Source organism: Eubalaena glacialis, chromosome 2 (assembly GCF_028564815.1).
Source record: "Eubalaena glacialis isolate mEubGla1 chromosome 2, mEubGla1.1.hap2.+ XY, whole genome shotgun sequence".
NCBI classification, from domain to species: Eukaryota; Metazoa; Chordata; class Mammalia; order Artiodactyla; family Balaenidae; genus Eubalaena; species Eubalaena glacialis.
Genome location: NC_083717.1, coordinates 32,824,457 through 32,849,051, shown reverse-complemented (window position 1 = coordinate 32,849,051; position 24,595 = coordinate 32,824,457). Strand labels below are relative to the sequence as shown.

Below are 24,595 nucleotides of genomic sequence, written 5' to 3'. Positions count from 1 at the left end.
ACAGGAGGTATTTTAATTATGTTAAACATATTTTAATGGCCTTTTTACTGACATGTCTGTGAATATCCAATGTCTACTTTTCACTGGTTTGTTCATCTTTTTCATATTAAGAACTCTGGTGTTAAAGATACCAGCCCTTTAACATGTATGTGTAACATATATTCCCTTCATCTTTAAGAGCTTACATTTGCACTTAAATTGTTCCATTAACAATGTATCTACTCTTGTACCAATACCACACATTGTTCTGTTTACTTTAGTTTTATAATATCTATATAGTGTCTATCACAGAGTAATTTTCAGTACACTAGACTAATTCATGTTTTTAATTTCAAGCATTAATTTTTAGACTTACTTTAGGAAATCATGAAGATAATTCAGTAATAAAGCAAGACTCTTCTCATCCAGAGGTGTATAGGCCAACATTGCTCCAATACGTACTATTTAAACAAAAGAATTTAGTCAAAGTTACATCCAAGGTAGCACTATAAGCATGTATTTTAATTACATGAGCAAACGCAACAATCAGTGATTCCTTTAAAGTATATGATTTTAGAAACTGACTTTGGATTTTACTATATTAAATAAAAGTTCAAATTGGAATTAAATCATTATTTTTGAATGTTATTTTATGTTACCCCTTGATATAAATTAGGAAAGACAAAAATATTAAAGGCTCAAAGGAAAAAAAGTAAAATTGTTTTCTAAATGGCAGTATTACCAAATAATCTCAGTAGATGTGGCGCTCCATACACCTGGGACATGGGCGCATCAGGGTGATCTGCGAGGATTTCAGCATACTGTGGTCTCTCAAATTTGTAGAGCAGCTGAGTGCCCAACATTACATTGAAGTATTCCTTGATCCCCGCCACAACTTCATTAACAGCATACTCCCTGATAAATGAATAAAAATATTTACCTTCAAAGCAGGTCACTGAAAGGAACTGAGAGATGAAGATTAAGTCAACCAACATAAGGGTAACGAATTAAAAGGCTAAATTAATGACCCTGAGCCTCTACTGAACACATTTTTAAAACAGAGATTTAATAAGAAGGCAAGAAATCAATTCCAAAAACAGACCAGTGGTGAGCAAACTATAGCCCTCAGGCTAGGGGTGGTTTTCACATCTTCGAATAGTTGTATTTTAAATGGTTATATAGGTACTTACATATGGCTTCCATTTTACCTGCAACATTTACTTATCTGGCCCTTTAAGAAAACGTTTACCAAACTACAGTGAGGTTATCACCTCACACCAGTTAGAATGGGCATCATCAGAAAATCTACAAACAACAAATGCTGGAGAGGGTGTGGAGAAAAGGGAACCCTCTTGCACTGTTGGTGGGAATGTAAATTGATACAGCCACTATGGAGAACAGTATGGTATGGAGGTTCCTTAAAAAACTAAACTAAAAATAGAACTACCATATGATCCAGCAATCCCACTACTGGGCATATACCCAGAGAAAACCATAATTCAAAGACACATGGACCCCAATGTTCATTGCAGCACTATTTACAATAGCCAGGTCATGGAAGCAACCTAAATGCCCATCGACAGACTAATGGATAAAGAGGACGTGGTACATATATACAATGCAATATTAGCCATAAAAAGGAACAAAATTGGGTCATTTGTAGAGACATGGATGGATCTAGAGACTGTCATACAGAGTGAAGTCAGTCAGAAAGAGAAAAACAAATGTTATATATTAACGCATATATGTGGAACCTAGAAAAATGGTACAGATGAACCGGTTTGCAGGGCGGAAACAGAGACACATATGTAGAGAACAAACGTATGGATACCAAGGCAGGGGAAGTGGCGGGGGTGGGATGAATTGGGAGATTGCAATTGACATATATACACTAGTATGTATAAAATAGATAACTAGTAAGAACCTGTATAAAAAGTAAGATTCAAAAAAGAAAAAAAAAAAAAAACATTTGCCAGCCAAACCCCCTAAAACAATGAAATTCTATTTTACTAGTTTCTGATGGTATTTTTTTAAAATTTATTTATTCTATTTTTTATTTTTGGCTGCGTCGTGTCTTCGTTGCTGCGCGCGGGCTTTCTCTAGTTGAGGTGAGCGGGGCCTACCCTTCATTGTGGTGTGCAGGCTTCTCATTGCGGTGGCTTCTCTTGTTGCGGAGCACAGGGCTCTAGGCGCGCAGGCTTCAGTAGTTGTGGCTCGCGGGCTCTAGAGCGCAGGCTCAGTAGTTGTGGTGCACGGGCTTAGTTGCTCCGTGGCACGTGGGATCTTTGCAGACCAGGGATCAAACCCGTGTCCCCTGCATTGGCAGGCGTATTCTTAACCACTGCGCCACCAGGGAAGCCCCTGATGGTATTGTTTTAAAGTACATGTTTCAGATAATTTATTTAGAAATAATGTTTCAAATGTCTTTGGGTATACTTCAAAGATATGTATATTCTTACTTATTATCTGTGTTTCCTCGAGATTTCTTGTAATTTGCATAATCCTCTAGAATGGAATCCACATTCTTCTTGGCAGGAAGATAAAAGAGCTATGAAAACAAAAATACACTTGAATACTAATATCCTCTTTTTCAAAGGAAAAGTATACTGGAAAAGCTTTAACGCAATAAAAGATGACCTAATAGTATTACAAAATAGAAAAGGGCACTGTTCAGCACTTAAAGCATGGCTAATGTGACTAACTAAAAATTTAATTTAATTTAATTTCAATAGCCAAAAGTGGCTAGTGGTTGCCATACTGGACAGCACAGCTCTGAAGACTTACTATATATGGAATACACTTGCACATAAATTTACCTCTGTGATATTATCAAGTCATCATGTATTGTATAGTATTATATGCCAGACCCTGTCTGAAGCACTTACCTGAATATTCTCTTCATCCTCACATCAATACTATGAGGTTGGGACCCATTATTCCACTAAATGTAAACACTAAAACACAAAAAGGCTGGGTAACTTGCCCCAACTCAGTAAGTGGTAGAACTAAGCTAAACCTAGCAGTTTAGCTCCAGAGGCAAATCAAGAATCAAACAAAGTCCACATATTGTACAGTATATGACTGATGTCTATGAAGTTTCATAATCCTCACAGTCCCTACTTCTCCCCTACCCGCTTGTGCTATTTTAGAAATTGGTTCTTTTGTCCTGTAGAGTGCCTCATTCTGGACTTTGATGACTACCCTTGTGATGTTACATACATACCTCATAATATCCCTATCTCCTGTACACAAGTAATTAGACCTAGGATCTTGTCAGATTCAGGTTCTTTTTAGAGGTCACAAATACCTTGCAGGCAGTATTGTGTGCTTCCTATTACATTCCATTAGCAGCCACATATGAGACAATATCCCATTTTCAATGACAGTAAGACAGGAAATACATGCTTGTTTTTTATGGATTTTCAGAATAATGTGTTCCTGCCCTAGCAACCGCCAACAATGAGTTATCTTGACCTTAAAAAAAAAATCATTATAAACTCACGGACTTTTATATATGTACTTCGTTTTATTCCTAAGTCCTTTCTGATGATCAAATTATTCAGTCCCTGAATTAAAATACTCATCAGTCATACTTTCAACATTCAAGTCTACAACCTTTTCTTTAGAAAAAAATTTTTTACACTAGCAAGAACATATCATATAGATTACAATCTGTGTAGCTTTCAAGTTACCTGTTTTTGCCGGGTAATTAAGTCCCAGTCATCAACAAGCCATGGTTTTAGTTCTTCAGGAATCTTTACTTTAACTTCAACTCTGTTCATGAATGTTTCCTCCTGAACAGAAAAAAAGGAAGAGTATTAAACATCTGTCCTTTCTTGCTGCGTAACAGCTCCAAAAGTAAAGTTTTCTAAAGGCTTTTCTGAACCTTTAGAGCCCCTGGGTATAAATTAATGATTTACTCAAATGGGCTGCTGGAATTGTCATTTCAAAACTGATAAATGGAAAGATCATATAGCTAACTCCTGGGAGAAAAGAATCTTATCTTGATAGTCCATTCAATGTCTTTTCATGTGAAAGCAAATATTCTTTAGCAAATTTCCTTTTCCTCTATAAATGACCACTCCAACTTAATGCATTTTAACTTAGTATTTTCAAATTTATTGATTTTGAATAGTCATACCTCCAAAGACTAGCCCAAACACGACTATCTTAAAGTTTAATACAGAAAATTAAATGTACTATCTTCTAATTTGTCTTTAATAACTGCCTAAAAATACCGAATTTTTAGAACATACCACTGTTTTAACCTCAGCTTCAGAAATGTAAACAACATTGGTTAAAATTTTAAAACCCTTATTTTCAAATTCATAACTTTGGAAATTATAAATATAATAAATTAGAAATAAGACATTTTATTCACTTATGTAAGAATCCTAAACTATTGTACCCACACATACATGTGGAACTGATAGGCTTTCTTGGCATTTTTTGTGGGTTTACTAAATCATCTTGGGACACACTAAACCATTTAATGTGACCTAGCTAAGTCTATTCAGTCTAATACCAAAGAAATATTTAGTGTTGTACATGAACACAGAGCTTTACAATGAACATCTGATGATGAGTTGGGGGTAAAATCTAGCAGGAACATATCTAGTGCTACAAGTGAAATAAAGATGTATACAAATATATCCTTTATCCAAAAAAGGGGAGTATTTTCACTTCAGTAGTTAACCATGTTAGCAATGCTTTTGAGACACTCAAAGTTCTATGACTTTTACTGTGTTGTAAAATGACAAGATGAAAAATTCTAACATGCTACATATTCATAAACTTAAGGAAAAACTCACATTTTCAACAGTAGGATCTACGCGGGCCCTTTTCTTGCGAGGAGGCTGAGGTGTCTCACTGGTACTGCCACCATCTCCATTTCCAGGTGCTGTAAAAATTTGGGGGTCAGGAAGGGGTATTTTTAGCTTAATAAATGAGAAACTCTGTTAAGGAAACTAGTTTCATGACATACCCTCTTTTGACTTTTCCATTACATTGATTTTACTTAAATCTACATTAAAGAATCATATTCCTACCAAAAATATAACTTTTATAAACAGCTCTACCAAACATCTAGTACAAAGCGACATTTAGTAATATTACCATCTTACATTTATTTTTAAAATGTTATTGTCTCAGGATCAGTCATTAAGTAACATGAAAATAATAAACGCTTACAGGCTTCTCCATGGTAGAGAGTATGAGTTCTCTACTACTATGTACCTAACTCTGTAACATTGCTGTGACTCATATTTGAGACCATCAACATAAGCTTACTCTAAAACTTCATAACTTTCAAAATTTAACAGTGAATTCAAAATGCAAATGTTATAAAAGGCAAAATAATTTAAACAAAGTTAATATTCTTACTTTTCTGTTTGTTCTTTTTTGTTTTCCTGAAAGGAGGGAAGAAAAAGAAAAAAGATAAATAATTATTGCTAGTAAAATTGCCTCTGTTTAAATTCCTTTTACCAGGTTAAGTTCATAGAGAAATACAGCCTTGTTTGCTAAGATCAGGCCACGATCTTATTTCGTACATATTCTCATTCACTACACAGACACAAGGACTTTTACTGATAGTTGGCTAAATCCACATACTAGAAAACCAAACCAAAACCACATCAGGAGACTTCCTTCCAGGGTTATATTATTCGTTTGTAAGTTTATAGCATGTTAAGTGATAAAAATATACTTCGTGAGAATATTATTAGTTCCACAAACACAAAAAAAAGCTCCAAAGGTTAAAATATTTTCTCCCAATTACTTTAGTACCAGCATAATTTGATTTTAGATTTGTATGTTTCAAACCAATCCATTACTCCACTCTCACTGGTCCAAATTCTTTCACTTTATTTCGTCTCTGAACTATATTCCCTCCACTACAACACCAAACACTCTGTTCTCCCATTCGTAGAACAAAGCTAATGTCTTGGTTATCATCTCTAATAGCAACTTAACTCATGTTTATTTATATACACACTAACAAAGAATAAATCACTAACTTCGATTTTATACATAATTATTTCTGGAATACAAGGAAAACAGTTTACAAAGCCCATGATTATAGATTATGCCCGGAGGGACCATAACAGAACACCTGAATATTTTTACTTTTCTACAGCTTTAATACTTACAAATATTAACTACCTGTATTCATTTAATTTAGAGCTTGGGGTTCATCTGATGACTCAAAATTAACTTATGTTGGTTATAAACACAAAAATCTGGCCATCTGATTTTTCCCTCCTTCTCTAAGGTTAACTTCTGTAACACTAATATTTGCTGGACAGTATTTCTGAGTCAGATTAAACCATGAACTTTTACATGTCAAGAACATGTGCAGACCAAGAGAAGCCAAGAGCCCTTACACTTTCTTACCCAGTCTATACCAAAGAATTAAAGAAAAAATACTGACAACTGATCTCAACTCTAAAGATCTATAAACTATACTTCAATAAATACCAGTGATAAAGACTCTTGCTTCAACCTTCCTGCTTGTATTAATTAAACATGCAAGCTACTTTCTCAAAGTACGCAACGGATTTCATACAATAAACTGCTGGTGTTGTCTGACTTCCTATTTCTAAGCCTCAGGACTAAATGTTATAATCAAAATATGAACTGTTAGATTCAATGTATTTGAAAGAATAACTGAAGCCCAAAGTCATTCTTGAGAAAAGTCATTCCACTAAATAACGAACAACCAAAGTATGCTTGGAAGCCAAAGCGCTAACAAAATTCACGTATATTCACTATTAGTTTATAAAGAATAAACGCCCAACCTTAAGGACCTAGATGTCAACAAAGTAAAGGTAAATCTGGCTCTCATATTTTCCAACCAGATGCATACATGTTTATGTATATTCAGAGAAAGCTACAGAACAATTACCAAACACTAAAGATGGTGTAAGGTATAAAACTAAACATTAAATATTAAAAATTGTATCAAAACCTCAAATCAAAATGAAAGAATTAAAAAAAAATAAATCTCCAGGTTTAATTACTCAGTATTTTTATTTTAAAATAGATCTTCTATTCTACCAGGGCAAAGCAATACTTAAAATTACATGATGCCTTCCTAAGTACTCAGATTACAATCTTATCAAAGTGTCATGTTCCCATTAAAAGGAAGACTCCTTGAGAAAAAGAAAGACTCACCCAAAAAGGTTAAAACCGCAAACATTTCAAAATGCATCGTTACCTTCATTACTATCACCTAATTTTTAGGTAGTAAAGTCAGACTAGTTAGGTCTAAAAGCAACAGAATATAATCTCAAGGAAAAACATACTTCTCTTAAATAAGTCATATTTTACAGCATGTTACTTCTGATCCTTTGAAAAGAAGCACATGATGGACCACTCATTAAACCTATCTGTTCTTAAAATATTCAAGTGGCAAGAAAAAATGATCTTTTAATAAAAATTATGATTCTTTGTTCTTTTATTAAGCTACCATTCCCACACTGGCTTTCAGGTACATAAACTTATTACACCAATGTGTGTATGCATATGACTTGCACACATAGGCTTATTACCAAGATGTTCAAAATCTTAAGAGTTAACAAGGAATGGTTTTCTTTTTCTTGGGGGTTGAGAGGAGGGGGGATGATCTGAAACCTTAATATCTCACACAGTTACCATGGGTTTCAAAAGGGGAATTAAAACTAATACACATATCTAGCACTACTGAAAAAGCCAATCTGTCCCCCAAATCTCAAAATGTGTCCTGATAATTCAACACTATACTTGTAAAAGAAAACACATTACATGTATACATATTTAATACAACTTAAAAGAAGCACTGTAAGGGACTTCCCTGGTGGTCCAGCTGTTAAAATTTCACACTTCCACTGCAGGGGGTGCAGGTTTCATCCCTGGTTAGGGAACTAAGATCCCACATGCCGCCTGGTGCGGTAAGTAAGTAAGTAAGTAAATAAATAAATAAATAATTTTTAAAAGAAGAAGGAGGGTTGTGAATGTACTTAATGTCACCCAATTGTACACTTAAAAGAGTTAAGTGGTAAATTTTCATGTTATGTATATTTTACTACATAAAGGAAATATTCCTTTACTAAAGAAAGGAAAGGTGGGGGGAGAAAAACTGCTAAGGACTCAGTATGTAATTAAGGAATCAGTATGTAATTAACAGGTATTTTCAGCAACCCAACACCAAGGGGGTTCTCGTTGGCATTTTTCCAATCACAACAATGTTCCAGTTTTCATTTTCTATAAATCCTAACAGAAGACAATGTGTGTCAAGTTTGAGTTTCACAAACAGTATGTAAAATTAAAACAAAGATAGAGCTTCTTACACTTCAACATTTTTCTGTTGCAGACCAGAAGTCTTCTTTCCAGGGGCAGCCCCTCTCATCTTCCCCTCTGCATACTGCTCCCTTCAAAAATAATTTCAATAAAATCATCTTAAAATGAGTATTTATGTGGAAAAATAAATTGATCACTTGATTCCATTTTGAAATTTATATTCAAATTGAAGTCCCGAGCCTATACATATTGTGGTACAAAGTTTTTATTTAACAAGTTCAACAGAGATAATGTATTTACAAAAATCAATTCAAGAAAGGAAGAACAGTAAAAAGCCCTAAGATTCGACTCTTCTATACTTACGAAAATTAAAATAAATGTAGTAAACAGTGACAACAGATTCTCATATAACTGAAAATTCCATTTGTTTTGAAATTCACCAATCCCAATGTTTTTTAATCTGATCCCATTTTATCATTTCCATTTTCTTAATATTTCAGTTTCGAAATTAAAACAAAACAATTACCCTATAGACCACACAGTCTTTCAGGGTTCCTTTTCTCAATGTGCTTTCAGAGGTGAATAACAATGGGGACCCCCCCCTTTCTTATTCCTCCCCCACCAAGTGTACCTTCCAAACAGCCCAGGAGATAAGACCGTAACAATGAGTTTGCAACTTCAGAAATTTCCAACAACATCCTGCTCTGTTTTCTACCTACCTCTAAGGAGACTCCAGAAATGACATGTATGCTACTTCCTTTCCCCAGGAAAGGCTTTTCTGATCACTTGAAGTCAAAGTCATAACACAGCAGCTGACAGGTCCCAAGGATCATTTTAAAGGCAGGCAGCCAACATGATTTCCATTGTGGATTTCATTCCTAAAAATTAACTTACAGGCATTTCTCCTCATATTCATGTTGCAAAACAAACTTACTGATTGGCTTTTTGAAGTTCTCGTTGTTTCTGCAAATTGGTGTCCACGTATTTGAGTACTCTGCTTTCTGGAACCCATTCATCCCAACTGAAAAAGAGAAAAATTAAAATATCATTCAAAACTATTTCGTTACTACTCAGACTCTGTCCTCCAATTATGTTTTTTTAGAAATACAAGAGGCAAGACTTTAGACTTCTCTGGACTAATTTGACGAACTGGCATTACAAATTCATTCTCAACTAAAGTGAAAATCTGTTCTGTAAAAAGGCAGTAAAGGGACTTCCCTGGTGGTCCAGTAGTTAAGAACCCACCTTCCAATGGAGGGGATGCAGGTTCTATCCCTGGTCAGGGAACTAAGATCCCACATGCCACGAGGCAACTAAGTCTGCACACCAGAACCACTGAGCCGTGCGCCACAACTAGAGAGCCCGCATGCTGCAACTACAGAGCCCACGCACCACAGCTAGAGAAGCCTGCATGCCACAATGAAAGAGCCCATGTGCCGCAACTAAGACCCAGTGCAGCCAAAGAATAAATAAATAAAAGATTTTTTTAAAAAGGCAATAAACATATTCTCAGAAGCAACATTCCAAATCTAAACTGCGAGTCCAAAAACAGATTATTCAAATTGTTTTTTAAAATGGCATAAAAGCATGGCATTTAACATAAGACCCCCTAAGCCAACTATCCTTACAGAATAAAGGTACCTAAAAGAACTTTAATTCCAAAAAAAATGAGGCACAGGAATCCATAATAAGCTGACTTCTTAAAGAACTAAAACTAACTGGCTGGTTACCTGTGATACAGAATTACAGAACTCTCTGTGCCTTAGTTGCACCTGCAAAATGAGGATAATAGTACCTATCTCATAGGATTGTTATGAGAATTAAATAATACATATAAAACACTTGAGAGTTTGACAAAAAAAATAAACACTCAAGGTCTGTCAGAAACATATTAGGAGGTCTACAATACGGAATACCATCTAGATCAGCTCAGCTAAGACTGTAAATTGAAGTGTTACAATGGTTATCACTCACTCACAAACAAATACACCAACTTTCGAGGCAAAACCATTCTTGGTGTTCTAAACATCAAAAGATAGAACCAACCACTCTCTTAAAATATCTAGTTGCTAAGGCCTTCTGGCACTTAGAAAAGCTCCTTCAAAACAAGATTTTTTAAAATTTTGTTTTATTGATGTATAGTTGATTTACAATGTTGTGTTAATTTCTACTATACAGCAAAGTGATTCAATAATACGTATATTTACATTCCTTTCATATTCTTTTCCATTATAGTTTATCATAGGACACTGAATATAGTTCCCTGTGCTATAGTACGACCTTGTTGTTCAGAACAGGATTTCTGATGTGGCTTTTTTTCCAAAGGGGAAAACAAAGATAAGGTATTTCTAAGGGAATGCTGAACTTTTTGTGCAAATTTTTTCCTCCTGCTGATGGAGCTCCTTTAGTGACACAAAGAGATGTATCCTCAAAGTCTTTTATTTAATAATTTCCCACCTTTGACCTCTTATGTAAGACAGCCAAAAGAAGAATAAAAAATAAAAAGCAACCCTCAACATGATCTCCTAGAGAAAACTTTAAAACATGCATTTACCTAGAGGTCAGGAGGGGGTGGTGTACTGAGGGAGCTCCTTCAGGAACAGGAAAAAGTGCTACAATATCCTCACGTGTCTTCAAAGTTTTTTCAGAGCGCCTGGGCCTCACAGCACTTCTGATACAGACAGCATAGTACAAAGTAATCTCAGTAACTAGGTGTAGAATTTAGCTTAAGCTTTAAGATTTATTTACAAATATAATACTTAAATGTCTGTGTCAACAAATTCCAATAAGGTTTTTGAAAATTTAGAAATATCTTACTATCTATTGTGCTTTTGAAAAAGTATACATTTACTGAAGTTTAAGAAAATTCCAGTTTGGCGATTGGGCTTTTGTTGTATGCTTTTCTGAAAGTACAGTATCCTATAAACTGTACTCAAAATGAGAATCTTATTCTTGTATCTGTTCCAATTCTCTCTAAATTAAAGGGAATTAGCAAATTTTTATTTACCACAAAGTTCCATTTTAGAACCTTGCAAATTCCTTCCCCCGATATAAAATGCATCTAAATAAGGACCTTGATCTAAAAACCAATTCTTGAGTTTCCTTCACATGTCAGGAGCTGAAAACCCTTGCTGAACCACAGGAAAATGAAATGACATCTTTTGCTCTGAAGAACACCACTACTAGGGTAGTAACTGAAGGCCAAATATCCAGAAATTTTTACATATAGCTCAAGCATAAAAGAATTTCATAATTTTCTAAAGGTAGCTTGTCATTAATTCCCAAAGTCACAATGATCCATGGCACTACTTACACAGCACTAAATAAAAACATAACATACTTGCTGGGTATTTGAGCAACTCCTCCTCCTTTCTGTATGGATTTAAAGGCTTCTCTAAATACTTATTAAAGATCAAAAATTTCAAAATTCCGTATATTTATCTATACACCAGAACAACTACAAAAAACACATCCTTGTTAATATTCCTCAATACGTCTACAAAGATATAAAGATCTCCAATATTTAGTGCTATTTTTTCCTTAATTCTTTTTACAAAGAGTAACATATAAAATGAGACAAACAAAAAACCAAAAAAACTATGTACCCTATCATTTATTTGTGTTACTAGATAACATAACAAAGGAAACAAAGGTTTATTTTCAAGCAATACTATCAGAAAATGCAAGCATTTTATGTATTTCCACAATTTCTTATAAGCTACAAATGCCACTTAAAACCCAGTCTTCACACTGTACATACCTGCATGTAATTTTATAGAAAATATTATACATGAAAGAATTAAGCACAAAAGCGGTCTTCACTGCTATTAAGATGAAATCCTAAAACAGTTAAAGTGTACACGGGGATGGGGTCAGACATATACCATGAATTTGCTATTTGCTTTTCTTTAATTTCCTGGATAGACTTCCCATACATGATATGCATAAATAAGATATTCTATTTCCTACAGTGAACTGAGATTCTCTTTATATCTTGATTTACTCTCAACTTTACCTGATGTTAACAGAATATTGATATATAACATATTAAGTCTAATAAAAGGCTGACATACAGTTTTAAACACTTCATTTTTTTAACAGGGAAGAAAAAGCCATAAACTACACTGGGATCCAGAAGATAAACTTTCCTGGATATTAGACTCAATTTAGCATTAAACCTGAAATCCCATTTAAAATCATAGACGTTTACTTCTATTAAGACCAAAGGATTAAAAGCCCATAGGGTCACTCTGAGTTACTGTATTACCCAACATATCATTATTATAAATATTTTAATTATCATTAACTGGGAAAAAATCATTTGTTGAATGCGCTTTTACACATTTTACATCTCCACCTTTCTACAATCATACTAATGGAAGAAAAAGTAAGGGTCTGGTATTTCTTCTTAGCTAAAACCATTCTGTGATAAAATTTTCTAATGAATAAAACTAACTGGGTTGGTCACCTGGCTATGGGACTGTATGAAAGAAGACCAAAGTCACAGGGTCAGTAAATGTCAAGGAGAAAAGCGCCTTCCAAAGCAAGAGTATTCATCAAATCAGATGGCAGTGCTCACTTGGAGAGCCAGCTACCAGAGTATGGCTAAGGTGACACAAAGCTTTAAAATCTGCTAGAAAACAACTCAAGAACTACACTTACTGGCAGTACTATTTTTGAAGAACAAAACACCATTAGTAAAATTAAAATCCTCTCATAGTAAAAATTATAGGCTATTCAATTACAAGCACCAAAAATGAATTAAATTATCAAATGTGATATTTATGGGCCCCAAGAAGAAAGACCCATCACTGACAAAGAGCTCCAATGGCTAAACATTCTAGAATGTGTTCAATCTATAACCACTGTCCACTCCCAGCAACATCAATATCACTTCTAAAAAAGAAAAAGAAGTTTAACTCTTTGGGGTGCAAAATTAGGTTCTGTAACTAAATTTCTGTACCTCTGTTAAGTCATATGCTAAAAAGTGAACCACATGAATTCACTTTGTTAGCATTTAATTATGCTTCCAAAGTTCAAAACATGAGCTGGTTAATACTTCCAAATCAGGCAATCTTTTTCTTTTTTCCCCCCCTTTTTCCAGGTACAAAAAGCCAACTAGCTTTGAGTATAACTGCTTGAAATACCATATGTAGTCACTAAATTTGTGTTAAGGCAAAAAACTCAAGCCGTCCTAAAATGTACCAAAACCAGAAAATAGTTGGGCCGACTAATTATTATTAGACATTATACCAGAACACAGAAATACTCCAAAGAATGTAAAATAAAATGGCTGTAGGGGACCTCCCTGGCGGTCCAGTGGTTAAGACTCCAAGCTTCCAGTGCAGGCGGCGTGGGTTTGATCCCTGGTCAGGGAACTAAGCTAAGATCCCACATGCTGCGCAGTGCAGCCAAAAAAAAAAAAAAAAAAGGCTGTATACCCTAATTTCTATTCTATTTTCATCACACTACAAATGGTTCACCTCTGCCTCAACATGTATTTAGATTAAAACTGCAAGAATTAAGAAGCATATGCTTTCATCAGTCTACAACACAAAGTTACCTTGTTAATTATAAATAAAACATTGCTTTTAAAGATCTAATACTCACTTTTTATTCCAACCACTGTAATGTATAAAGTATTTCACTTGTTTATCCTTTATGGCAACCTTTACACACTGAAATAAAAAAGAAAAAGTTCACTTAGAAATACTGAAGGAAATAAAAAAGACTACCTGGATAATTTTCAAGTATCCAATCTTTCGAAGACAAACTCTACACTTAAACTCTCTGGTGGCCAAAATGAACATAATAAGATGCAACTCTTTAAAAGAACATTATTTAAGCCTTCAGACTACTTAGGTATTCAGAGTTATAAAACTGCCGAAGAGTCATAAAATTTGTTGGAGTCAGTCCAACAAATCTGAAGAACCATAAGCACAAAAGGTCCCCCTAAAACCTTAAATCAATGGGCTAGATAAGCTATCCAAGAACAGCTAATGAAAACTGTATTTGTGCTTTCTCAAAGTCCAACTAGCCAAAAGCTACATTTATTTCAAAAATAAATTCAGCTCAAGAATTATTAAATTGTTTTTAAAAAATTAAAAATAATTTTGAATAATCTGAATCATTAAAAAATTTCATTAGTTTACACAAGGCAATAGCTGTTCTACTGCAGATTATCAGCAACTAGCAAGGTGACAGATGAAAAACATCTTGTGTTCTTCTTAAAAGCAGCCAAACAAATTGGATTGAAATCATTAGGGAAAGTCATTAACTATGAAAAAGTGAGGACTGTCTGGATTTAAGTTTTTATCAGATGCAAATCAAGAGAACCACAATAGTTTAAGCTATTTCAATCACCATTTAAAATTGTTCACTGGAGTGTTTCTGCTGCCAGAGCAGAAAAATCTGCCAGTCCAGTAGAGTTCGCCAGAAATTGATACAACAAAAATAACATTCAAGGATATAAATGATAAACAGGACTTAAAATATACTATAAGCTGCAGCGATATTATACCACTGAGATATACGTACACACAAAAAAAGTTCTTGACCATCTCCATGAATCCAGTTTCAGCCATTTTAGAACTTTAAAAACATACATCCACTATGTATTCAAAATAAGTAAAAAGTAGTGAAAATGGTTAGTCACACTGACACTTTACAGTCTTATTTTCAGAGACATAAACTATTCACCAAGAACATATGTAGAAACTGCCTTTAACTAAATATTATACTGTTCAGCATACTGTTCATTTTTTTTAAAAACTACCACTGTAAAAGAAATTGACACACCTTAAATATTTGCGCTAAAAAAGTTACCAGAAACAAAATACTAAGAACACCTTTGACTTCGTAATGCATCATCCCACTTATCTTTGGCTAAATGGAAAATCAGTTATTACCTGAGCACAACACTGATAAAGAGAAAAGGGAAAGGGAACCCCCCCACAATTCAAACTTTGCCAAACAATCCAACAAGTAAGTTAAATGTACTCATTTTAAATGTTAGTTTTTACCTTTAACATAACTACTCAGTGCTTACTCAGCACATTATATTTGCAAATAAAGTTAACTTTGGCAGTATTTTCTCACAAGTCATTAACTATAAAATGCTATTCTGCTCCCATTAATAGTCAATTTTCTATCTTTCCCCTCAAATGCTCTTTCCAACTACTGGACCTTTAGCAGCTCAGTAAGATGAATGGCAAGACAGCAATGCTTTGTAAGACGTACTAAGAAAGCAGTAAGACACCCGTAAAGAGAAGATGAGGAACTATGAATCTATGAAAATCTATGAAAAAGGTAGCTCTCACTAAAGCTACCAACCATTGAAAACTGATATTATCCAACCAGTAATTTCAGCCAACTTTTCAAGAGAAAACAAGTTTAATACCTTTGCTTCATAAAGAAGAGGCCCATGGAAGCACAGCACTCTCTCACCTGTAAAAGTAAAAAACACACACACACAAAGAAAGTACTGGGTTAGTTGTGATTTCTCTTCATATATAAGAATATGCACATCTGGTTGTGATGGAGAGCCATCACACTTGTACCATGGTATTCCTCAAAAAAGTAGGCAAGTGGGTAAGGCAATGTATCCATCAACGCTTCAGATCAAACTTCAATACAACAAAAACACCTTAGCATCTGATGTAAACAACAAAAAGCAATCAGGATATCAATCTATTAAAATCATCAAATCATCTATCACCTGCTAAACAAATTAAATCTACTGTAGCTATCTACTGGCAGAATTGGTTTATTTTTTAATGTACTGATACATGTGGGATTTAAAGACATTTTAAGTTTAGGACCTTATGCTCTACCTATTCCTTCTCTGCTTCCAACCGTCTTAAACTGATTAAACTAAGAAAAACACTCTGTACATAAAAATTTCAATGTGCATCAGATACAGCTGTTTTTTTAAAAAAGAGGTCCCACTAATGTTCATGCCTTCAGTGTGTTCAATGATGTTCTGGGTGTTGGGCTGCTTCAATGGGAAAAAGAAAAAAAAAAGAAAAAAAACCAGACAATTCTAACCTTCTGAACTTACACTCTGTGTTGAATCTACCATTAAGACTTGCAAGACTAAATAAAATGTTAGGGACTGGAATAAGATCTGGAAGACACCCCTGCTCATCAGACAAATGAGGCAGGCAATTCCTGGCAGTACCTTGAAATAGCATTCGATTGTACAAGAAATAGACTTCTCACATTATTTTTGGTCCACTTGGTTTCAACAGGCCCAGAGGTAACAAAAGTGCCAACACAGTCAGCTCTTTCAACTCTAAAATTAAATTAAAATAGCCTACTAGCTCATTTCTGAAGAGACCACAGGGCAGTATAGGTGACACTGACATGTAACCAAAGTTTTGCACAATTTACTGGCTTTCCTATTTTAACTATCTTCATAAGCAGTAAGAAGAGTGACTGATAAGCTACTTGGGAAGGTCACAGGAAGGGCCCATGCTGAGGAAAGCAACTGGTACCAAAGCATAGAAGAAACATGACAAATTCTGTGCAGTGGTCCACTCTGAGGAACCACTGCCTGAGGCTACTAGACCTATGCAGAAAAAGTGGAGACTAAAAACAAGGAGACCAAAGACTTCTCCCAACTATCAGGGATAAGAACAGAAATAGGTATGAATCAAAAGCAGTGAGGAGGACAGCTAAGCCAAAGTAGAAACACTTTAAACTGACTTCCAGCATGGTGGGAGCATTAATGAGGAAAGGAAATGGAGGGAGGGGTTTCTGATCAATTTTCGAATTAGTTACAGTGGCTACAGGACATCCAAACTGGAGCCATCTAGTAGTAAGCAGTTGAGTACATGTCTGGATTGCAAGAGAAAGCTAGGCTGGAGCCACTGCTGAATACTGTGGACAAGAATGAGACCATGGGGATATAGATAAGATATAGGGTCTAAACAGCAGCACCAAAGATCAGACCTGTGTACCTAAATTTAACTCTCCAGGTACTCTTTAAAGGCACCCTGAAAATGGCCTCACTCCCCTCTCCCTCCTTTTGGCTGCTGCCTCCAAAGACAACTGCACTGAGGCTAAGACCCTTTGACCTCCATTCTAGCTACCTGGCCCTAATATCCTATTGAAAAAATATACAATAAGTTGAAGAGCATGACCCAGGATAACAAATGCCTATTTTTTTCATGGAAGTGGAAAGACTGTTAATTGGGGAAGGAGCAAACCACAGTCTCAGATATTTTTTAAAAATCTTTCTTCACTCTTAATCCTTTCTAGTATCAAACTACAAAGGTAATTTTGCCCAATGCTCTCAAATTCCAAGGGTGATGAGATTCCAATTCCCCATCCTCCCACTGGTTTGCTTACTGGGAACATTACTCAAATTCCAACATCAGTCAGTCTCCTAACAAGCCAAGAGTCCTCCCCCTGACAATGGGCTAGTTGCCCAATAGCTTTCTTTACCTTATGCTTTAACATTTCAAGTGGAAGACCAAGTCGAGTGCAAAACAGTCACTGTGCTTAAAAACTGCTTATAACATGTTGCACCATTATTAAATAAAAACTTTCAAGTTTAAAAGAACCATTTAGGAAAAAAACTGTTTCTGATCATTCGTATTTCCACCATTACAGAAGCTCAATTCTTCTGCAGTGTTTTAATATAATTCTGAGTTCCAACAGAATATTCATTTTTCCTTATAAGATATTCTCTGAAAATGTCTTATAAATAATTATAATTTCTTAAAGATGGTTACAACTTTGACACAAGAGTAGAAAACATGTCTGGAAAATGATGGTAATGATAAGTGCAGAGACTCTTGGGTAGCTTTCAAAACCTTACAGATACACTGGTTCATACTCTTCTCTAATACACCACTATAGCAGCACATGGATTCTCCTTCGCTGTTATCACTCTTACCATCCCTCTAGTTTAGAACTAAAGCACTTCCTCCAGAAAGCCAACCTTAACTGTCCCACACCTGGGTGATCTTCCTTTGATATCCTACAGTGGGGATTAATTTTTTGTGCCATGGACCGTTCACAGTCTGGTTAAGCCTTTGGGCCTATTTCCAGAATTTTTCTACAAACACGTAAAACAGTATCACAAAAGAAACCAACTGTATTGAAATAGTTACCAAAACATTTAAAATATCACGTTCTATGGTTTTATATGAGCTCCTTAATGGATATAAACATTTAGCCACTGATCCAATAACTACAACTCTGAAATAATGACGAGCATACATTACATCTCAATGTATCTCCCACCACTGTAATGCTGGGACATGAAAACATACAGCTGATACTACTGTGGTTTTTTGTTTCTTTGTTTGCTTTGCTTGTTTTGTGGGGGAGGGGTTCTAACATTCACAACTGAAAAATACTAAATTTTAGTTAGACAACAGAAACCAAAACTTTTTCCCGTCCAAGTTCACGGATCTTCTGAATTATAAACACTGACCCTAGATTAAGAATCCCTGCTCCAAAATATCTGGTTTTAAAAAAAAAGGCAATCCATAGAAGGTAGTCACACAGCTTCTCAGCGTGAGAGAAAGCAGGTATTAAGAGTCAGTTATAGCAGAAACACGCTTGGAAACGTCTTAAATATTCCATAGTTACAATATACTTGGGTTTTGTGTAAATGACTAACGCACATTAAAGTTTGAAAATCGCTACAACAATTTTTTGCAGACGTCTCGACATCTACGGTAACTAACACATCCATAATAATGAAAGGGAATTTTAAAGTGTTCTTGCTTGCCTCACAGAATTTTACTTCCATTTTAGTTTACTCCTAAACCTCCACTTGAATATAAATTATTAGACACGTTAATTGTGAAAATTAAAGCTGTCTTCCACTGGAAATCACGTTCTACCGTCGGCCAAGACATGTCGATCAAAGACAATAAAAACTCAACTTTCAAATCAGTTAATCAAACATTGCTGCAATTACTCAAACAACTGCTGTACTTAAAAGATAACAGCAAGGCAATGGGACTTATAAGTGGAAACATAATACCGCGTTCAGGCAGCTTTTATTTATTGTTTTACAAGCAACCGCACAGCAAGAGCGCAGTCACATCCCCATAGGATCTTGGCACTCGGCTTTTCGGTAAGCAAAGAGACGCCTGCCGGCAACACAAAGCCGACCCAGACGCTCGCGCTTTTTCTCTCCAGTTCCCACCCACTTCTCTGGGGTAAGCGTCGGGGAACCGGTTCCGGCGCGGCAGCGGGCGAAGAAGGGGGCGCTGTATCTGCCCTAAAGCGGCGTCGGCGGCCGGGAGCCGGGGACCCAGGCGCCGGCGGCCATGATGGCGCGGCCATCTTGCAGCAGCCATTTTACAACGCAGTTCTCCCGCCCTGAGACGCGAAGCCCCCCCCCCCCCCGCCCCCGCAGCCGCAGCCCAGCGGCGCCACCGAGCGCGACCACCTCCGGGCTCGAGGCCGCCCCAGAGCGCCAGGCGTTGGCCGCCCACGCGGCCGCGGTGCTCCGCGCCGGCGCCCGAAACCGCCGCCGCTGCCTCCCCTCCCCCACGCCACATCACTTCCCCTAACGGCCGCCATGGCGCGCCCGTCGCCTGCCTGCAATAGGCTACTTTCTCCGCGCCCTCTTCCTCGGAACAAACACTGCACTAAGGCTTTGCCACGCGGCAATGGCTCCCTCTGCCACTCTAACGCCTGCCTAACGCTTTCGCTTCACAAGGTATTTTCTCCTCATGACGCACCGAAATAACCCGCCGCAATGCGCTTTCCCCGCACAAAGCCCTGTCCGCCGCCTCCTCCGGGCGCAGCCCTTGCCACCCCCGGCCCCCAAACCTCAACCACCCCGAGCCCGCCTCCCTTTCCTGCGCCGATAGATGCCTTTTCCCCAGGAACTCAAACTCACCCTCCTGGAATTTAGGCTTCGGGTCCTGCTTCGGCGCCATTTATAAGTAATTCGCCGCCGCCGCCGCCGCCTCCTTCTCCCACCACCCCCGACTACCGCCCCCTACTCTCTACCCCACCCAACTGCGCGTCAGACGCGCCGTCAGCCACCGCCAACTCTACATCCTGGGCCCGATTTGCCAGCTGCCACAGACCTCACAGCATCGCGACCCGCGCAGCCGCCGCTCCAGCCAACGGCTGCCCTCCGCGCACGCGCCCCTGCGCCCGCCCCGCCCCCGGGGCACGCCGGGATTGGTAGTTCCCGGGCGCTTAAGGTGCCGCGGTGTGGGGGAGGGGCGGCGGCCTCTTCCCATCCCCCACCCCGGGACCGCCTGGGGTTTTTAAAGCCCGGATTTGATTTTGCTTGTTTGTTGGAGCGAGGGCAAGGGAAGGCAGTGCCTCATTTTAAGAATGGGAGAGGCCCAGTTGCGGAGGCCCACGGGCAGTACAGGGCCACAATGATGTGGGCTTTGAAATGGCCTGAGAGAAAAGGCTGCTTCCTGAAGCCTACTTTCAGTAGCATCGCGAGTAGTTTCCGCCTAGAAAAGTTTCACGGCCAGCAATCTGACCAGAAGGGGGGTAGGCAGTGGAGTCTGCGTCTAGAAGTTTCGTTGTTTAGCAAGCTCACTGACAGTTTATTTGGTGGGACTGACGGCCATCTGTCGGGTCCTCCTCCTCCCCTTCTCCAGCCTGGGTCCTGCGGAAATGAGGACGGAGAGGGAGACAGTAGGCAGGCTGGGGGGCGAGCTCTGGCTTTTTGGGTGATGGACTTCTGCCCGCCGCCCAAAGAGGCTACCGTGAATAATACCAAGTAATACCCACGCTAGGGTTCTGCACTTGCCCTATGTGTGCACTTTTTGGTCACCTGATGTCTTTGAACTGTTATTGAGTACACACACGGTTTAAACGAATTTCCTCGTGTCGTTCCCCTGTTCAAAAAGTCTGTAGTTTGCTCACCTGCAAAATGGGGAGAATAAGACCACCTTTCCATCGGTTTACTGTGAGACTTGCGTGGAAAGGCTTAGTGCGGCGCTGAACAGTGAAATGGCGCTCAGCAAACGTTAAGGATGATCAATCCCGAAGTCCTTAGCTTGGCATTTGAAGTCCTTCCACAAACAGTCCCCCACCGTCCTCCAGGCTTTGTGCTTGTCTGCATGCCTTTTCTAAACCCTCCCCTGAGCATGCTATGCACCCCATGAATTCCAGACCCCTCTCCATTTGTCTGACTCCAGTTTCTCCTTCAGTCTTGTCTGAACACAAGCCCTCATTTGACCACAGAAACCCACAAAGAACCCTCACTCCACTTGTCTGCACAGCATCTGGTCTGTTCCACTCCTTAGAATATCAAAGAAAGGGGCAAGGGCCTCTTTGTGACCCCATCACCACACCAAAACTCTGAAGTATACTTCTTTTAACGTTTTGAATACAGAATATTTTAAAATAATTCAAAATTCAATAATTCAAAATAATTTTAATATAAAACTGAAGATAGCGAGACTTCCCTGGCTGTCCAGTGGTTAAGACTCCGGTTGGATCTGTGGTCGGGGAACTGAGATCCTGCATGCTGTGCAGTGCAGAAAAAAAAAGAAAGAAAGAAAACAAAAACAAAAAAACAAACAAAAAAAATTGGACTGCTTGGCTAATCTCTCTATGCTCTTTCCTTATCTGCAAAATGTACCTCATTGGCTTATTCTGAGGATAAGAATCAGATAGCGCGCATGAAGCTTTAACAACAACAACAAAAAAAAAGTGAAGATAAGTGAGAAGTCCCTTTCCCACTTCAGTCCCTCATCTGCTCCTTCCCCCACAAAGGTACTACTATTATAAGTTGTTTGAGTATCCTTGCAGTTTCTTTATCCTAGCACCCTCATTGTGTTCTTTCCCATTTATATTAATTTTTTTGCCTTTATGTTTTAATTATGCAGGTAATATCTGAATATTTGAGTTGTACATGATGCAACAATTCAGAAGTATAAAATACAGGGCAAAACTTGAGGAATCCTTCTATTTTCCCTCATTTACTTCCCCATCATTTTGCATGGACATTTTTGTATGCTCCCTAATTGTTTTTCCTTTTACCATAAATGGACTGTATATATTGTTCTGTGTCTTCTTTTTTTACTTCATAATATGGCTTAGAGGTCACTCCAATTACTTATGTGTCCATCTCACATTTTTAATTGTTCGTGACATACTGCAGTATAAATAGACCACATTTATCTAACCTTGATTCTTGCTGGACATTTAGGTTGCTTTCAGTTTTTCATTCTGTTAGAAACGTATGTCTTTCAAACTAAACCTTTGTGCCCATTGTTTTTATATTTTTAGGCCCCTAGATGTAGAATTATTGAGTCAAAGACTGTGGGCATTTTAAACTTATTAAAGGCTTCATCAACTTACATTTCAACCAACAATTAAAGAGAGGGCCTGTTTTCCCGCATCCATGCCAAACATGGTATTATCAGCCTCTAAAAACTTGGGGGTTTTTTTGGGTTTTTTTGTTTTGTTTTTTTAAGATTCTTGTATTTTATTTATTTATTTATTTATTTATTTTTTGGCTGTGTTGGGTCTTCGTTTCTGTGCGAGGGCTTCCTCTAGCTGCGGCAAGCGGGGGCCACTCTTGATCGCGGTGCGCGGGCCTCTCACTATCGTGGCCTCTCTTGTTGCGGAGCACAGGCTCCAGACGCGCAGGCTCAGTAGTTGTGGCTCACGGGCCCAGTTGCTCCGCGGCATGTGGGATCTTCCCAGACCAGGGCTCGAACCCGTGTCCCCTGCATTAGCAGGCAGATTCTCAACCACTGCGCCACCAGGGAAGCCTATTTTAACCATTTTTAAGTGCACAGTTCAGTGGCATTAGTACATTCACACTGTTGTGCAACCATCACCACCATCCATCCCCAGAACTATTTCATCTTCCCAAATTGAAACTCTGTACCCATTAAACAGCTCCCTATTTTCCCCCTCAGCCCCTGGTAACCACCATTCTACTTTTTTTTTTTTTTTAAATAAATTTATTTATTTATTTATTTACTTTTGGCTACGTTGGGTCTCCATTGCTGCGCGCAGGCTTTCTCTAGTTGCGGCGAGTGGGGACTACTCTTCGCTGCGGTGCGCGGGCTTCTCATTGCGGTGGCTTCTCCTGTTGTGGAGCACAGGCTCTAGGCGCACAGGCTTCTGTAGTTGTGGTGCGCGGGCTCAGTAGCTGTGGCTCATGGGCTCTAGAGCGCAGGCTCAATAGTTGTGGTGCATGGGTTTAGTTGCTCCACAGCATGTGGGATCTTCCTGGACCAGGGATTGAACCTGTGTCCCCTGCATTGGCAGGCGGATTCTTAACCACTGTGCCGCCAGGGAAGTCCCAAATTATGCATTTTTTAAACTCCTTAAACTCCCCTGAGAGTATCATTTTGGTCCTCTCTGGTCACAGCCTGCAGCTCTCGTGTAGAAAAACAGCTCCCACTCATTGGAGGGCTTGCCAGATAATTCACCAGAGCTGTGTTTCCCATTTGTAGATATTTGAGTCATTCACATTGTATTTCTAGACTATAGATGATCATTCAAGTTAGAAGTTAGTCATTTTAAAAAAATTTTTTTTATTTAATTTTATTTATTTTTTTATACAGCAGACTCTTATTAGTCATCCATTTTATACACATCAGTGTATACATGTCAATCCCAGTCTCCCAATTCATCACACCACCACCACCACCCCCCGCCGCTTTCGCCCCTTGGTGTCCATACGTTTGTTCTCTACATCTGTGTCTCAATTTCTGCCCTGCAAAACGATTCATCTGTACCATTTTTCTAGGTTCCACATATATGCGTTAATATACGATATTTGTTTTGCTCTTTCTGACTTACTTCACTCTGTATGACAGTCTCTAGATCCATCCACATCTCTACAAATGACCCAATTTCGTTCCTTTTCATGGCTGAGTAATATTCCATTGTATATATGTACCACTACTTCTTTATCCATTCATCTGTCGATGAGCATTTAGGTTGCTTTCATGACCTGGATATTGTAAATAGTGCTGCAATGAACATTGGGGTGCATGTGTCTTTTTGAATTACGGTTTTCTCTGGGTATATGCCCAGTAGTGGGATTGCTGGGTCATATGGTAATTCTATTTTTAGTTTTTTAAGGAACCTCCATACCATACTGTTCTCCATAGTGGTTGTATCAATTTACATTCCCACCAACAGTGAAAGAGGGTTCCCTTTTCTCCACACCCTCTCCAGCATTTGTTGTTTGTAGATTTTCTGATGATGCCCATTCTAACCGGTGTGAGGTGATACCTCATTGTAGTTTTGATTTGCATTTCTCTAATAATTAGTGATGTTGAGCAGCTTTTCATGGGCTTCTTGGCCATCTGTATGTCTTCTTTGGAGAAATGTCTATTTAGGTCTTCTGCCCATTTTTGGATTGGGTTGTTTG

At 38.0% G+C, this 24,595-nt stretch overlaps 1 protein-coding gene across 6 annotated transcripts in view; it reads right to left on the bottom strand.

The window, feature by feature from the left end:
* Nucleotides 1–20,356, bottom strand: part of MORF4L1 (mortality factor 4 like 1) — a 33,336-nt gene extending 12,980 nt beyond the window's left edge. The window contains exons 1-12 of one of the 6 annotated variants that reach the window (XM_061179771.1): nt 20,123–20,350; nt 15,653–15,699; nt 13,864–13,931; nt 10,808–10,924; nt 9,188–9,274; nt 8,304–8,384; nt 5,362–5,387; nt 4,791–4,879; nt 3,672–3,773; nt 2,439–2,527; nt 722–894; nt 356–440 (exon numbers count right to left, since the gene is read on the bottom strand). In XM_061179771.1, coding sequence (XP_061035754.1) covers nt 356–440; nt 722–894; nt 2,439–2,527; nt 3,672–3,773; nt 4,791–4,879; nt 5,362–5,387; nt 8,304–8,384; nt 9,188–9,274; nt 10,808–10,924; nt 13,864–13,931; nt 15,653–15,699; nt 20,123–20,162 — 1,004 coding nt within the window. In that variant the 5' untranslated portion in view covers nt 20,163–20,350. Of the gene's footprint in view, nt 1–355; nt 441–721; nt 895–2,102; nt 2,341–2,438; nt 2,528–3,671; nt 3,774–4,790; nt 4,880–5,361; nt 5,388–8,303; nt 8,385–9,187; nt 9,275–10,807; nt 10,925–13,863; nt 13,932–15,652; nt 15,700–20,122 lie in introns of those variants that run through there. The other 5 variants (XM_061179781.1, XM_061179788.1, XR_009699228.1 and 2 more) reach the window with 5 other exon arrangements.
* Nucleotides 20,357–24,595: the final 4,239 nt, after the last annotated feature.